The 17,564-nt window shown below is 40.7% G+C and overlaps 1 protein-coding gene across 1 annotated transcript; it reads left to right on the plus strand.

Moving 5' to 3' along the window:
* The first annotated feature begins 343 nt into the window (after positions 1–343).
* On the plus strand, positions 344–17,295 carry OPRK1 (opioid receptor kappa 1). The gene is made up of 4 exons (XM_053396165.1): positions 344–933; positions 1,610–1,928; positions 12,339–12,691; positions 16,009–17,295. The coding sequence occupies exons 2-4, from the start codon at positions 1,666–1,668 to the stop codon at positions 16,539–16,541; spliced, it is 1,149 nt and encodes a 382-aa protein (XP_053252140.1). The 5' UTR covers positions 344–933; positions 1,610–1,665; the 3' UTR covers positions 16,542–17,295.
* The last annotated feature ends 269 nt before the right edge of the window (positions 17,296–17,564 follow it).

Genomic DNA, 17,564 nt, shown 5'->3' on the forward strand with positions numbered 1-17,564 from the left:
TGCAGAGTCACACCTTCTCCACTGTTGGGACAGAAGTTTTCTTCACTGAGCTGTTATATAAATAAAGCAAACAGATAAAGGGTGCCAAATTATCATCATCTTCTTCTTCTTCTTCTTCTTCTTCTTCTTCTTCTTCTTCTTCTTCTTCTTCTTCTTCTTTTTACAAATCTACTTGCAATACAATGTGAATAAATGACAAAATCACTATCTCATATAAATGGAGTTGTTGGCTGTAGATCCATAATGCATCTAAATGATATGCAATGTATCTAACATATTCTAATGCGGTTCTGTTTTATCCTTTCTGCAGCATCATAGGAGAGAGCATTCTCTGCCCCCCTTCTTTGTATGGATTTAATGAAACAGGGGACACAATGTGAGAACAATCCTGAATGCATTCAACATGTATCAAGTGGGCAGTCAGATCTGCTTTATCACAGATGTTCTTTCTGCTGTCTTTTATATAATTAACACAGAGGAAATATGATTGCTTAAGCATTTTAAAACCTGGGGGAAAGGCTGGGATAGGGTGGGAGAGCAACTTGTAAGGTGGTATTTTAAAAATCTCCTAGGTGCTGCAGGACTGGCTGCCTTATTCTTCCCAAGTGGTGTTTAGAGAAAAGTCATGTGAGCTTGGAGGAGAATGTGTGCAAGGACTGCCGGCATATACTGAGCTGTGTAGTGGGAGACAGAGTGTGAGTGAGAGACTGCTTGTACAAAGGTAAAGTGCAGGCTGCAGTTACAGCTTCTGCAGTCTTGGAGCTAATACTTGTGATCTGTCTTGGCATCCTGGCTATCCTTCATTCCCAGGGCATGTGAACCCTCCAGATTCCCAAGATAACAGTCATCAAGAGAGAAAAGGAGAGGATGCTTTTCAAATTCTGAAAATATCTCCTGGGAGATCCCACTGCTTTCATTGAATTTTACAAAAAGGTAATGTACTTTCTGTTCTGTTTCTCTCGTTTTATTTATGATTTTTATTTTATTGAAATGCATTCTGTACCCTCTACCTGTTTTGAGAAAACTGGCTGCACTTTAAAAGGAAATTGATCCCCTTTTAATTTTACCTAAGAGGAAAGAATCCCTTGTCTGGATATGCAAAAAATTACTGATGAAATGAGAGCAAACTGAAATGTATCTCGGGTCCTGAGCCAACGATGCAGTGTACCTCAATCTAAGAGGGGTTAAAACTTATCTGGAAAACTCATCAAGTTTTTGGTGCTACCTAGTATTTTAAAAGTCCAAAGGAGTTTCAAACACTTCAATGATTTTGAATCTCTTCTCTAACCTAGTATCTGAAGTACGTGGGGTCTATCAAGTTTTCTCTCATTGCTTTCTAGAGGACTAAATGAGTTCAATTCAAAAGCACTTTGGTGCAGTAGGGAACCTGGATTCGTTTATTACTTTGCTAGGTAGTGATGTTCTTGAGTCCAGGTTTTTATGAACGTCCTCTGCCACTTCATGCTTTCCTTTTCCCAATACTGTTCTTCCCTTTTATATTAAAAACATTGTTTAAGAAGGAGGTCAGGACTGTTCCAATGACACCTTTATCATATTTAGTGATGTCTCTATTAATTGCACTCTTTTAATTTCACTCTTCTCTTTCCAGTGTATTCATCTGCTCCTGTCTCCTCTTCTCTACCTGGGCTGGAGGTGAAACCCTCCATGGAATCCCCAGTGTATATTTTTCGTGAGGAGCCGGGCCCTACCTGCTCCCCAGGACCTTGCCCACTACCTAGCAGCAGTAGCAGCAGCTGGCTTGTGGACTGGGCAGAATATGGCAACAATAGTAGTGGTGCTTATGAGGACTTACAGCAGAATGACACGAACATCTCCCCGGCTATTCCCATAATCATCACTGCAGTCTACTCCATGGTCTTTGTGGTGGGCTTGGTTGGCAACTCTTTGGTCATGTTTGTCATCATAAGGTAAGGATTTTGGTGGGTCTTTTAACTGTCATTGTAGGGGGAAAGCTACATAACTAAAGGGAACTAAGGGAAAATAGGAAGGGTCATAGCTTAGTGATAGGTAGAGCATCTACTTTGCATGCAGAAGATCCCAGGTTCAGTTCCCAGCAACTCCAGGTAGGACTGGGGAGACTTCATGCTGGAACCATTGAGAGCAGCTGTCAGTTAGCATACACAATACTGCGCTGGGTGGATCAATGGTCTGCCATGTTACAATGTTTCATGTAAGGGGAAAAGCTCTCTGTTTCTTGATGGTTGTGTCTTGATGGTTGTGTCCCTTGGGCTGCTTGAGTTCTAAGATGCTTCCTTACTGAGGGCTATTTGAGTGCCAGGACCAAACTACAGATGCTGGATTGGTGCTTGCAAATGGCAGGGTGGGAGGGATGGCAGAAACCCCTCATTTATGTGGCATTACTAATTCAAGAAATTTCCCCTCACAGTTTACTGGTTTACTGTGCTAACCCAACAAAGGGGGAAACTGCTTTGTAGACACAGATGTGACTGTTTTAAATGTGAGTCTTCATTTGGTTGTAAGAATAAAAGTGAAAACTGAAGCAGAACATGGGCTTGAAAGTTAAACATCTGAATACCTATCAGTGCTGGAAAGCACTGTGGAAATATGTGAGCAGAGCTCCCTCCAGGGATAAGACACAGTTAATGTGGTCTATATTATTGCTAACATTATATAATACACATACACTTTAACTGCCAGTAGATCTAGTATTTATAATATTTTCCTTTTTTGTTTTCCAAATGAAACAGTGTCATTATTTATTATCATTTTTTAATCTACCGGTATATAGAAGTTTTGTTACTCTCCCTCCCACCCCCCCATCAGATGTCTCAGCAGTATAACATGGGTATAGGAGCTTTGGAAGAAAAGATTCCCCCACCAGGCCTAACAGAGCCCTGTTTTACCCCTACTCCCTGCATGTGAGTAGATGTGCAGGCAGCACAAAATGCCATTGAGGTAAATGTGAGGTCACTGTAGCTCTATCCAAGCGTCCTTTCTCATCCCGTGAAGAAGGGAGAGCAAGGCTGTGCTCGCTACTTAACCTTCCTAATGGTCTGACTCCAAAGGTTGGGTTCTGAACTTCTACAGCAGGGAGGCCACTCAACAGGCAAGGGCTCTGCCTCCTCTGATGGGAAATGTTTGAGGGAGGACACCTGACTGGGGTTTCTGAGTTTCCCACCCAGTCCTCTTTCTAGGTTCGATACAAATTGCTTATGCACCAAGGCATGAGTAGCTTGTGCTGAGTGGAGGGAAGGAGTAGAAGAGAACATGTGTGGTGAATGATGTCCCATTCGCGCTACTGGCCCATGCCTGGTGAGGGGATAGGTATTCTGTTGAGCTTGTGGGAATCATTCATATATGAACACTGCACTCAGAGGATGGGGTTGTAGAAGGTGGGGAACTACACACACAGACTCTCTCTCTCTCTCTCTCTCTCTCTCTCTCGTGTGTGTATGAGAGAGAGAGAGATGCAACTGATTTCAATACTCTGAATATGAATAGCATGAACTATCATATAAGTGCGCATAAAATTGCAGATTTTTTTTTTACAGGATACTTGATGGATGTTTTTTGGTGGGGGGGATAGATACACTACAGGTAATCTTGGATCAATTTTCTTGACTGCTCTTTTTTTTCTTTCAAACATCTGCTGAGAGCCTTGATTGTGATTGAAGCCCTGATGCTGTAGAAGTGGGATTAATCTTGCAATACATGCCACTTCCCTGATCGAAAATGCCCTCCCCCAAAGCTAATGGTAGCTGTAATATGAAAAGAAAAACGCAGGCAGCATACAATTAACTGAATTGCCCCAGTCCCCCCCAGCAGAGCTAATAGGAGCTTCAGGATGGGGAAAATTGAGATGGAGACAATGATGTTGGGAGTGGAATATCTTAAATATCTTTTCTCCCAGCACTGCTTCTCAAATCAAAACTAGAGTTTTCAATAGCTTTCTTAAATTTACCATCCAGAGAGAGTTGGTAGCAGATCTCCCAGTCATTTATCTTTGGGCCATCTGCTTTTTCACTATATTTTTTTAAAAAATATTTTACCAGTTTTGGAAGCCGTCAGTTTTCTGTACTAAATTTCTGGTGTGCTTCATACTGTGATCAAAATCATTGGCAGCATCCTTTCCAGCTGCTCAAATCCCACAGTTTGCAATATTTGGTGCTAAATCATGTTGGGTGTTTTTTTTTGGGGGGTCTGATCAGTGCTCAGCAAGCCAGACAGGTAAAAAGGGGGTGGAGAAAACAAAGCAAAAATTACAAACAGTGAACAATATTGAATAATAAAATTAACCAGACACCTGCACAACATTAACAATTCATTGCAGTCCTCCAGAGGAAGTGCTTCCAAATCAGCACAATAAATGGATGTTTTAGTGGGGAAATGTGTATTTCACAAAATTTATGTGAGGGGAAACACTGGGTCTTATAAACTTCTAAATTATACAAACAATTTCTAATGCGTTTTAAATGAGGACTGTGAGATAGAGAAGCTTTCTTTGTGCCTGTGTGGAAGGGGGCATTATATACTGAGTTTCTCTGTATTCATATGGGAGCGGGTGTCTCTATGAAAAGGTATACATTTCTGTTTGTTTGCAGAAAGAATGATTGTGTGCAACAGAAAAATGATTTTTCAGGTGCCTAATTACTTTGACTGGCTACAACTCTATATACATTGACATGGGGCTTACTTCTCTGGAGTAACTTGTGTAGGATCTCACTGCTAATTACTGAAGTCCTTGAAATGGTTCTTAGCATGATGGCTAAGTTAGTTCACTTCCTTCAGTGTTTCTTTCCTTTCCTTTTTCTTTCTTTGAATGGGTTTTGTGCCATGTCTTCACTAATGGCTTTTCAGAGTTCCCCATCTGAAAAATGGACAAATGCTTTCTGAAAATTCTTCTAAACATGTAGTATCTTAATAATATGCTGCAGATGTATGTGTTAGGCATGCACCTTGATGTGTAGCCTGGATTTACCTCGTTGAGTCCTTGTTTTGTGCTTGTGATGCAGTCAGGGTCAGGAGTGTGTAATCTATGTCTGCCTAGTATAATGTCAGGAGACCTGTGAGCACCTAGGGTAACAACTGTACACCTTAGGTGAACATACAGTTTCTGTGGGCTCAGCTCCTTTTCTCTAGGTTCCTGAGTCTCGTTCCTAATTGGATTCTATTTCTTGAGCATTTCCTCTTTTCTAACCAGCTGTCTCTTCATGTCACTTCCCTCCTCCTGTCATAAATTTCAGGAGTTTGTATATAGGTCTTACTGTACCATTTTCAGTAACTGAACCCAACTGGATCTCTGCGGGGCTACAGACTCAATTTCTATAGTAAACAAGACTGGGTTTAAAATAAAATGGCACTTTTCTAATGCCTTTTCTATCTTTAGAAATACAACGTATTTTCTAACTCTGAAAATCATACGTGCAAGAAAAGCCTTTGTTATTTTAACATATTTTTGTCACAGTAGGATGTTCACTGGAAATGTTGCAGGCCTTTTTTTTGTAAGGAGAGGGAATAGGCACTAATTTCATCATCTAATGGAAACAGAACTTCAGCCTTTTGGATTTGCCACTGTGATGCCATTGTCAACTAGTAATGGCTCCTATAAGAATGATGTGACTCCAGCAGTAATTCTGGAGTCACTCCCTCAATGTACTGATGCCCATTGCCCCAGGATGCCAGTTAAATGGAAGAGCAGATGACTGTCATCAGACTCCAAATTAGCCACTTTCCCTAATTATCTAAAAAGCCTCCAGTGATTTGAATAATTTTCTGCATTAAAAAAATGGTCTTTACAAGAAACATTTTTGCAGATATCTTGCAGTATGGATACAATCCCAATGAGAGGGGAGGAAAAATATACTTCTGTTTCTCTGCCGCTTCTGCCTAAATTTCTGCTGGAAAAATATCAATACAGGGTTCCACACTCACAATCACCAGTGGAGTTTGCATGGGATTGAGCTATTAGAATGCCCATTTCATCTAGAAGAATATATTAAACATATAGGGAAAATACACTTCTACCACACTGTTAAACAACCGTTAAAGAAACTAACCAGGATTAAGAGATCTTCCATATGATTCCTTATTGCAGGTGTCCTCCAGAAGTTTTAGACTACAACTCCCAGCATCCTTGACCTCTGGCCATGTTGAGGGGGGCTGAGCAGAATTTTAGTTCAAAACATCAGGAGGGCACTGCTTGGTTATCCATGCCTTGTGGTATAACAATCTGCACAGGGTACTATTCATAGTTCTAACTTTTTATTAACTCAAATGAGTGATATAACCCTGCCTATTAACATTTACATATGGATATGTAGAAGAGCTATGTTTTTCAAACAGAAGTACTAATACAAAGTATGTCTGAAATGATACACAACAAAACCCACCACAGGCAACACCTGGATTGGTCTAATCCAGCCTGACTGGTCAAATCCATATAGTCTAATTCATATGTTCTAGTGCTTATAAAAGGTCATATGGAATGCCTCGGTACTTTTTAAAAAGAAATTTATATCCCATCTTTCTACATCACTAGTAGCACTAAGGCAGCTAACAAAAGCATTTAAAAAACAAAAACAAAACCAGCCTTAAAATAATAAAATGATTCAATGCAAGGAAGTTCCGCAGATACGTATTTCTGTTCTATTTCAAGGAACAGAAAAACTAGGCAGATGGTCCTCAGTGTATGGGTGCTTGTCCATACTCGCTTGTCCCTTGCTTAGAAAGCATGGATCGGAGTGGGTTGTCCACTTCTCTTCCTCTTTCTATGCATGGATCCGAGAGATTTTGCCCTTGCCACACCACTTTCCCTGGGGAAACCCACTCTTTGGCAATAAATCAGAGCAAATGTCAATATGGAGAAAATATGAATTGCTGTTTGGTCTAGTTGAATACTAAAGAGCTCTTTCCCCTAGGAGAAAGCAGTGGGAAAAGAGGGAGTGTTGAAAGGCTGAATGTCAGGTTAAAAGCCTGCCACAACAGTTTTAAGATGATGGCAGGATTCTTGAGAAGCCATGACTGCCAGAGGGGTATAAGAGTGGTTTAATGGTATGGCATGGATGTAGGCTATTACATCCTCACATACATCTGCTGCCGAACAAAGGTCCCTCATCCCCATTCTATCTATGCTTTGGGCACAAACCTGCTAAATGTATGCAGTTTGTGAGCTGGAACCCAGCATGATTCATGGGGAGAGGTTATGTGTGTTCACCAGGGTTCCTCCACATAGACATTCCTTCTTCTGTCCATGTGGTGTTAACTGCATAGAGGCTAATGACTAAAGGAGTCTATAGCAGTCGGTGCAACAAATTTTGGGTGCTTAGTTGGGTGACTTGGCTCTGGACAGTGGGAAGGATGCACCTCCCCTTCTCCTCTTCTCTCTAGGGTCCATATCCTTGGGATTCATACCCAAGCCCTATTTGGTCGACAGCAGGGGACAAACTGTCTCACATCTTTGGGCTTTCCTATGTGTAGATATCAGCAGAACTGTGGCTGCCACTGGCCCCTCTCTCCTAACAAGTCTCCTAATTAGAATCTAGGAAATGAAATACCTGACAAGACATCATCATATCCAACATTTACCAGCACACTCCAGGCAGCAGGAGTAAAAGTGAAGCATGGGTGGGGAACATGCTGCTGCCCCATCATGTGTTTCTCAAGTTAGTTGTTCCCAGGAAACATAAGATAACGGCTGCCAGCTTTCCTCCTCATAACATCTAGTTAGGTCCTCAGAAGAGACCATTCAAAGATCAGTATTCTTTCTGGAGTTCTCATTAAGAAAGAAGTTTCTTGCACCTGAGATTAAAGAGTAGAGTCAATATCCATTTTTTTTCTTGCTGCATCTTTGAGCCTTAATTTGGCAATGCAAGAATTGGAGTTCACTTATTAAGTCAATACTTATCCATAGCACTTTGTGTTGGATTAGATGTGGGGGCTGGTGTTAATGAAAAAAACAAACCATAACCTATCACATTGGCTCCTATTGCCTGAAGCAACCAAACAGAAGAAGAAAAGGCATGACTGGAATGTAAAAGTACATTTCTTTTGAGCTGTTGTATTGTGAGTATGGATGGGACAATAGGTCCATTTTGGTTCCTCATTTGTCCAGTCTTAAGGTCAGTTCCTCACATTTCCACATCAGATTGCAATTTTTTTTAAAGGTTCTAATGAAAATTTATCAGCATTTTCCTGCACAGACACACACACAGTTTCCCAAAATATACACGTTTGTAAAGAAATTTCCCTAATATAAGGCATATGGTATGTTATTTTCACCAACACATGCATTTATATGCACACTTCTTTGAGTTTTGTACAGGTTTGTTCACTTGAGAACTTTCATTGCAAAATTTGAATGGGTGACACTTGGGAAATCTGTTTGTGTTTTGGTTTGTATATTGTTCTGGAAAGTGAGAATTAAGTAAGGATGCTCTTAAATGTGAACTGAACCAAATTTCTCTCCCATCCCTCCCTGTGACAAAAAAAGAAGTGAGATGCTGCATTCAGTACTGTAATTTGTCTGTCATCAAAAGCTCCTAAGAAAGCTTTGTGGTGGGATAGATGGGAGATCACCTCTGGATTAGAAACTGGTTTAAAACAGGTAATAAACTTTTCCTGCTTAACCATTTCTTGTCATTGGTAGCATCAGGTGACATGATTGGACAGTGCCGCTCAACTGACCTCCAGCTAGTTATGTCATTTCTGCTTATTGGGAGGTAGAGTACAGAGGTAGAGTACAGTGGCACAGTGCAAACATATTTACACAGTCAATCCGGTGTTCTTCCTGGTGAGTTTGCACTATGCCAACCTTGCCCCCCTCCCCCATATTGCCCAGTAAGCAGCAGTGGTGCAGCTGGCTGAAGGTCAGGTAGGTGCCGCAGCCACAGCACCCACTACTGGTCATAAGCTTCAGTTGCAAGTGAATGAAATCCTTTAATTTTCCAGTTTGCAAGTCCTTGGGTTTCTTGGGCAAATGCTTGGCTGCCTCTTTTAAAGATGTTCTTTTATGAACAGTCATTTAGTAGTATGTTTTCCAGATGTTGACTTAAAGCCTAATTTGAGTGAGCAATTGCAGTCCTTAAACATTAGTGTTAATCATAGCAACATTTAATATATACAGTAGTTTTAATCAAGGCAAACAGCTGCAATTTGCAACCCTGATTATCTGTGAAAACTGCATATATATGACTGCAGATTTTGTGCAGATTGTTGTTGCCAGCTACTGCATGATACCATCTGCAGACTAGCAATACAAATTTTAAGAATACAGCTGCAAAGAGATCATAGAAGCCTAATGGAAATCAATGGGGGAAGTAAGTTGTGACTTATTCAAGTATTGCTACTTTAACAAAATTCAAATGTAGCCATTTTTCATAGAGGTGGTGACAGTGTAATTGCACATGTTTCAACTAGTACAAGTGGAATGAAAGAGTTTAACACTGAAATGCTACTCTAAATTATGCTTGCCAAATGACACAGGATAGGCTTGCAACTAAATCCTCGACCCAACTATGACTTCAAATAACAATAGTGTCGTAAAGTTACAAGAGCATAACAATTTTGTTACACCATCACAACCTTAAGTCAGTGTTTCTGCTATGTTAATGTATAACTAGTAACTACAATGGTGTGTATGTCCATATGTAAACATGTCTGTGCCTCAGGGCCCAAAATATTTTGAATTGTCCAAAATATGGAAGATCAGAAGCAGGAGTGTGGGGACTCTTTGCAGCTAGCAGGCAAATTCCTGGGCTCTCCCCTCTCCCCCACTGATGGGCAACTTTGATTGGTGGACAGGGCTGGCCAGGTGTCATTCACTTGATGTCACCATGATGTTAGGAGAACCATTTCTCCTTTGTGGCATGGCTTGAGTTCAAGCTGTGCTGAAATGTAAGAGCCAAGTGGGGCTTTGAAGTTACTGCAAATTCACCAGTGGAGGCAATCTGTAACCTGGGTTGGTACTGAAGTTATAACGTCTGAATTGGTCAAAAATTCATTTTTGTTCTAGAGTCTTATAAGGGACATGGCTATGAGGGTATGGCTTGGGGATTGTTCTGAAGATTGACTGAATTTCATAATTCACCACTTCACCAGTACTAGGAAAAGCCCTACATATGTATACATTCACAGTGATTATCATGCTACTGTTTGCATGTGTGACGTTTTGTAATATAAAGAGCTGGCAGTATTCAGCTATTCAGTCCATTAAGTATTTTGTCTTACGGCAGTACAGTAGTGCTGAATGTTGCTAAAGGCTGACAGATCGATGGCAACCACTCACTTGGCCAAAAAAACAACTAAGGTTCCTGAAAAGAATGGAAACACTAGGGGGCGTTACTTGTCATCTGCTGAAAAAATTATATCCTCATTTAGCTGTTGTTGGATCTTATTTCATAAAACTAAATCTAGCAACTTTATGATGGCTTGACTAATTTGCATAATCTAATTAAAATTGCTCATGAATTCAGTTCTGCTGCTGGCAAGTAAAACTTAATTGCTAACACAGCATTGCAGCAATAAATCAGTTAAAGGGTGAAATAAAATATATAGACTACAAGCCTTGGCAAATGCTACTATTTCTGTCTGAAAACAGTAGCCTACTGAAAACTGCTCCAAGTTTTCTTTGCAAAAAAAGGAAAAAATTAAAAAGTGGGCTTGCAGAAGATGTGAAATGTCGCCTGAAAAATCCAAATAAATCTGTCTTTGCCCTCCCGCAATTGCTCCCACAACTGCTATTTTCTTCCCTTGAATTTTTCTCCAGTACTATTTTATTCTCTCTTGCTGCATGATACTTACACCCAAAGGAGAAATTAGCATAAAGCCAACAATCAATACAGCAATTTACACATTGGAAGAAACACACACAGAAGAATGCAAAACTGTAATTAAGCAATACAGCATCCTTGCTTTTCTTAGAAGGGTTCATTCTCCACCCACTCCCAGATTCTAACTAAACAAATGACTTAATGCCTTTGTCTCAAGGCTAAAATATGGCAATGTAGGCACTCAGATATGACTATATAGCATCATCTCTGAGGGAAAATAAAGAAGCATTGTCCTTATTCAGGGGGGTAAGTAGGAAAGGGAAAACAGGAACATGTATTTCTTATGCAGTGCTGAACCAAACAATGGAACATTGCCCAGTTGCATTGGAAATGCAGTGCTCTGTTTCTTTCTCATAGATCAGTGATGGGGAAACTGTGGCCCACTAGATGTTGTTGGACTCTAGCTCCCATCAACCCCAGCTAGCATGGCTATTGGGTTACAATGGGAACAGGGCCAGACCTACCCTTAGGTAAAATGAGGCAGTTGCCTCAGGCAGCAGATGCTTGGTGGGTTGGGGGTGGGGATGAATAATCAGAAGATAGAACTGTGTGTGTGCCTGCCCTTCACACACTATCTTGCTTTCTCCCATAAGTGTTTTTATTTATAAATAAATAAATAAATACATAAATACATGTTTTAATTGAAAGGTTTCTGAACATACAAATAACAAATATCAAAACAAAACAGAATCACAGTACATTGGCTGCAATAGTTTTCATTATGAAATCCAGTATATTAACTTATAGTCTTCCTATAGGTTGCCATGGGTTGATGGAGGAATCATAGGATCTTTTGCCCAATGTGGGTCTTGAACCCACGACCTTGAGATTAAGAGTCTCATGCTCTACTAACTGAGCTATATAAGTAAACTGTTAACATATGAAATAAAACAAAACAAAGGGTTATATATTTTTAACCTTCATAGCCTTCAGTTTTCCTGTTAACTTTTCAGCTAAAGCAATTTGCCAAATGGTTGTGCATCACTTGGATAATGTTAATCCTAGAGTGGTTTCTCAGTTTCTCAGTGACAAGCCACCACCATTGAAAATATAACTAAGTCCTTGTAAGGGAATTTCAGCAGTTTAATTATAAAACATGGGCAACAAAGTTAGCCGAGAAGTACATTGCTTACATCCCACTATTTTACTGACACCACTAGTGTTCAACTGCCAATCCAGCCTGCTTTTGTAGATGGAATTGTGATATCCGAAGCTGCAATTTTGTCCTTTGCATCAAGCAGCAAAATGTCTTGGCCTAGCCCAGAGTGGGAGTGAAGTCCAACATCTGGAGAACCAAAGGTTCTAATCCTAATAGGGAAACATTTTCACCCCTGTTAGTGCACCATCATCACATACACAAAAGTAAACTTAAAGGGGGGGGGGGAGTACTTTGGGTGTCTGGGAAACCTTCAGTGAAAAGTGCCCCCCCCCCATTTAAATTCACCTCAAAGTTAAACGTTTCTTTCAGAGCATTCTCAAAACTAAACTGACTTATGGGGTGACATAATGAAAATTCTTCTTGTTTTGCAGGTACACAAAGATGAAGACAGCAACCAATATCTACATTTTTAATCTGGCCCTAGCAGATGCCCTAGTAACCACCACAATGCCTTTCCAAAGTACTGAGTACTTAATGAACTCGTGGCCATTTGGGGATGTGCTGTGTAAAATAGTTATTTCAATTGACTACTATAACATGTTTACCAGCATATTCACACTGACCATGATGAGTGTTGATCGATACATTGCTGTGTGTCACCCGGTGAAGGCTCTAGACTTCCGTACTCCCCTGAAGGCAAAGATCATCAACATATGTATCTGGCTCTTATCTTCATCAGTTGGCATATCAGCCATTGTCCTCGGAGGTACCAAAGTCAGGGAAGGTGAGTGTGAGCTCTGTTCTTTGCCGGTGATTTGTTTCTGCTCAATAATAAACTTTTTTTAAAAGCATAGAGACGACTAACACAATTAACTTTTGAATACCAGCTGCACTTGGCTTGTTCTTACTAGAATCCTCAAAACTGCTCCTTTTCCTTTTTTCAAAAGATGGATTTCTAGTGATCATGGTTGTAACTGCAAAATAATCTAGCCTCCAATACTTGAAAGCTAGTGTAGGTCAGTGCCTAAGTGATGGTGATTGTAGGGACAAAGGAAGCTGCTTTGTCCCATTAGTCCATCTAGCTCCTTATTGACTCAAATTATGGAGTGCTGCAGCCAGTCATGGTAGACTCTGCACTGACTGGCAGTGACTTTCCAGCATTTCAGACAAAGGACATTCCCAGTCCCACCTGAAAATGCCGAGGATTGGAACTGGGGCTCTCTGTAAGCAAAGCAGATGCTCTGTTATGGCCCTTTCCCATTAGGAATTCACTGGTTTAAAACTTGCCTTCACAAACTCAGTAGATGGACTTTGACAAGTTTCACTTACAGTATTAGGAAAATCGCAGCTCCAACCCCTTTAACAATATGAGAATAATACTACAATTGGTATTAATGATTGCTGAGATCTCTCTCTCTCTCTCTCTCTCTCTCTCTCTCTCTCTCTCTCACACACACACACACACACACACACACACACATGCAGTATTTTTACAAAACTGTACTACATAAATGCAAAATATTATTCATAGTTTTTACTTTCCTGTGTGAAAGAAAAAATAGCCCACCCTGATTCATATACGAAATTGTAACATACGTAGCAGCCTGGCAACCACGCATTCTCACCAAAACGTCATCCATATGAATCAATTGCATGCAACAGAAATCTGCAAACTGGTTGAACCCCTCAAGCTGATGGTGTATCTTTCATGGGCCCTGCAGTGATGAACGAGCTGAATGAGACCAGATCCTGAAAAGGATCCAAATGCAATGGTTCACATCTGTTAAATTATGTAGCTGGAACTTTGTGTGTGAAAAGCACAGCCACGATTGAGCCTTGTTAATATGCAGTGAATAATTATGCGATACCCATTAGATTATAATTCAGAAGCACTTAGAATGAAAAGTACATGATATTATGCTACGAAATATAATCACTATTAACCCATTGGTACTCTTATCAGGTGAGTCACTCTGCAGTGGTTGCCTGAAGTCAGTCAAACTATGTTGACATGTATGGTTTCAGGATTTGATGTTTTATAGCCCATTCATCGTAACACCTAACCATTGCACCTATCCTTCTAAAAAATTGCATGCTACTTACCTTGGGTGCTTTTGTAACCTATGCTATATTCATACAGTCCCCAAAAGTGCAGGGGGAAAGTGAATTGCTCCTTCCCAGATTAAAAAAACTCCCCTTACACAATGCCACTGGCAGGGTTAATCCAATTAGAAGGGGTTACTATGCCAGAAAGTGTGATCATTATTTCCAAGAATTTATATCCCACTGTCCCTCCCTAAGGAGATCAGAGAAGAGTACACTAAAAACAGTAAAACAATATAAACAAGCAGCAGCAAACAAGAAGACTCATAGTTTCTAATCTCAACAAATTCTGCAAAAAACAACAACCCACTATTGGTTCAATTCCCCATGTTCATGGTAGACTGTGGGGAGACAGAGGAAGCCCTGAATTTCTGAAGCAGGCCTCCACTTTGGACCTGAGTCTAAGCAGGTCTGGCCCAAAGTGGTCTGAGGAAAAGCAATCCACTTTCCAGAGGCCCAAAGAGGGATCCAAACTAAGGTCACATACACACTATACAATTAAGGCACACGCTCCTAAAAAAATCCTGGGAACTGTAGTTTGTTAAAGGTGTTGAGAATTGTAGCTCTCTGAGTGGTAAACTATGGTTTCCAGGATTCTTTTTTTTGGGGGGGGGGAGGGGTGCTTTAAATGCATGGTGTGTGCACAGCCTGAACTTGTCCTCCGTGTACACTTTACACCTTTCTTAGCCCAATGGCCATGTTCCCTTATTGCTAAGCTTTCAGCGGCTGCAGGCTGATTGTGGTGAGCATGGTCAGAGGCAGAAGTGGGTGGATAAATGGATGTGACTCTTTCTTTTGCACAGTAGGCTACATTCCAGCCAATACAAAAGCCTGAGATTTCTACACCCACACCCATCTCTTTATTCAGGTAAGCAAGAGACACTGTCCCACTTCACAGATACATTCCAGACAGTCAAGAGCACTCATGGAACAGGGGCAGTGAGGGTTGTGGCTTGTTTCTGTGATAGACTCTCTCTCTCTCCACCCTCCCCCCCTCACACAGGGCTAACTACTCCATGTATAATTTTTCAGCAGCTTCCATGCTTTCAGTGCTTTTCTTGTCAATTTAATATCAGGAATGCAAAAAGCACAATTTGTTGTGGAGGAGCAAAGCCTGTTAAGACCATCGGTTCAGTTGAGTGGGTTGAAGCATGATATTACTCTGTAGAATATTTGTTCTTCGGCATCATGAATTTCTCATCTCTGTAAATCATGCATTCCCACTCTCAGCTGTTCTTCCTCATTACTTACAGAACAACCCTTCTAAAAGCTACATCTCTTTCTAACCACCATAATTGAAAGAGCTCCAGTTCATTAGAGAGATACAGAATCGCCTTCAGGTAGAGACAATAAACTCTCTGTTTGAAATACATTCGTAAGGGCACATGAAAGTTCACCCTCTCAGATCAGCACTAACATCACAAAGCAAAGTTGAGCAAAGTATGGAATGCACAGAGGATAAGGGACTGCAATTAGAAAGTGAAGACCCAGTTAGGAACACCTGACCCTAACAGTGCAAAGTGGAAAGTCTTGAAATCACATTAGTAACAACAACAACAACAACTTTATTACATCTGACTGGGTTGCACTAGTCACCCTGGGCAGCTCCCAACAAAATATTAAAAACAGATTAAAACACCAGCCTTTAAAAACTTCATTGAATAGGGCTGCTTTCTAAAAGACATCTGGTCTTCTAAAAGTCAAAATTTTGACATCTGATGAAAGGGTGTTCCACAGGGTGGGCACCACTAGTGAAAAGGCCCTCTGCCTGGTTCCCTGCAACCTCACTTCTCTCAGTGAGGGAACTGCCAGAAGGTCATCGTTGCTAGATCTCAGTCTCCAGGCTGAATGATGGGGGTGGAAACTCTCCTTCAGTTTTTTTTAACATTATTTTGGAATTCTCATGACATGCATACTTAAAAAAAACAACAACCCACTGTTAAACTGTTAGTCTAATCTGTTCCTGTGTTTCCTTCTTGTTGGCTTTTTCATTTGCAGACACAGGCAGTACTGAGTGCTCTTTGCAGTTCCCAGATGAAGATTATGCCTGGTGGGACACTTTTATGAAAATCTGTGTCTTTGTCTTTGCGTTTGTTATCCCAGTGCTAATCATAGTCATCTGCTATACTCTGATGATTCTGCGCTTGAAGAGTGTGCGGCTCCTCTCTGGATCTCGAGAGAAAGACCGAAACCTCCGTCGCATCACTCGACTTGTTCTTGTCGTGGTTGCAGTTTTCATTATCTGCTGGACCCCAATCCACATTTTTGTCTTGGTCGAGGCCCTTGGAGACGTGTCACACAGCACTGCGGCCATTTCCAGCTATTATTTCTGCATAGCTTTGGGCTACACCAATAGCAGTCTAAATCCCATCCTGTATGCTTTCCTGGATGAAAACTTCAAACGGTGTTTCAAAGATTTCTGCTTTCCTTTTAAGATGAAGACAGACAGACAAAGCACCAGCAGAGTCAGAAACACCGTTCAAGATCCTGCTTATTCCAGGGAGGCTGATGGTACAAACAAGCCAGTATGACTAGTCGTGGAAATGTCATCTTACTGTCCTCCTGGAAGAGAGGAATCCAATGATCTTGGACTAACTCAAATAACCACAGCAGTGTGAAATGGACAATAATAGACCTATTTGATATTGTGTAAGCTTTCTCATAGTCTGAACGGGCAATTGCTGATAATGAGGGTTTCATCAGCCATGTTTACTGATGATTAGTTTTTGGATCATATTAAGAACAGATTTTTGTACATAGCACAATATCCATTCTTGGCAAAAGACAGAAAACTTCTTCACAATGCTGATCTCTTTATAGGAAGGGAAGGGTGATATTTTCCGCTTATGACTCCTTGATGCTCTTACTTAGAATCCATATGGATGCTAGCATGTGGTTTTCAGAGATTACTGTAAAAAAATAAGGGGGGAGTAAGGATTTTTACCGTTCAAAGATCTTGTGCAAAAATCTTGTTTTACTGTACTGTGTTACAATGAACAGTCTCAATTCTAAGCCAAAATTTCCTTATATTCTTTGAGTAAGAAGCATTTTCTGATAAGTGTGTGAACCATGTAGGAAATTAAGGAATCCAGCATTCTACTGCAAACATCTGGGAGGTGCTTTGGGTTAATTTACAAAATTGTGTTTTATATTAGGAGTGAGAAACCTGTGATTCTCCAGATCCAACTCATACAATCCTTGACTATTGGCCAGGCTGGTTGGGGATTGATGGGAGTTGGTCCAACAACATCTGGGGGGACTACATGTCCCCCATCTCTGCTTTATATGATGATCTAGTGCTTGATAAGCTGATCAACTGAAACTTCCAGCACTTCTACTATATGTAATTTATAGTTTTTAATCCTGAGGGAACACTATAGGATGAGCTTGTCATATAATTACTGCAAATGGGAGACTGCGTAAATTTTATTTCTTTATACAACTTATACCCCTATCTTCTAAGAAACCCAAGGTGTTAACAGGGAGGAGCCATAGCTTGGAGGTGGTGCACAAGCTTTGCAAATAGAAGACCTGCAGTTCAATCCCTGGTATCT

The sequence above is a fragment of the Podarcis raffonei genome, chromosome 7 (assembly GCF_027172205.1).
Source record: "Podarcis raffonei isolate rPodRaf1 chromosome 7, rPodRaf1.pri, whole genome shotgun sequence".
NCBI classification, from domain to species: domain Eukaryota; kingdom Metazoa; phylum Chordata; class Lepidosauria; order Squamata; family Lacertidae; genus Podarcis; species Podarcis raffonei.

Bases quoted from the DNA above. Each gene is read 5' to 3' on its own strand.
- OPRK1 (XM_053396165.1), top strand. From the start codon at position 1,666: ATGGAATCCCCAGTGTATATTTTTCGTGAGGAGCCGGGCCCTACCTGC. The intron at 1,929-12,338 runs GTAAGGATTTTG...CTTGTTTTGCAG, and splicing joins GTCATGTTTGTCATCATAAG to GTACACAAAGATGAAGACAG. The intron at 12,692-16,008 runs GTGAGTGTGAGC...TTTCATTTGCAG, and splicing joins AGGTACCAAAGTCAGGGAAG to ACACAGGCAGTACTGAGTGC.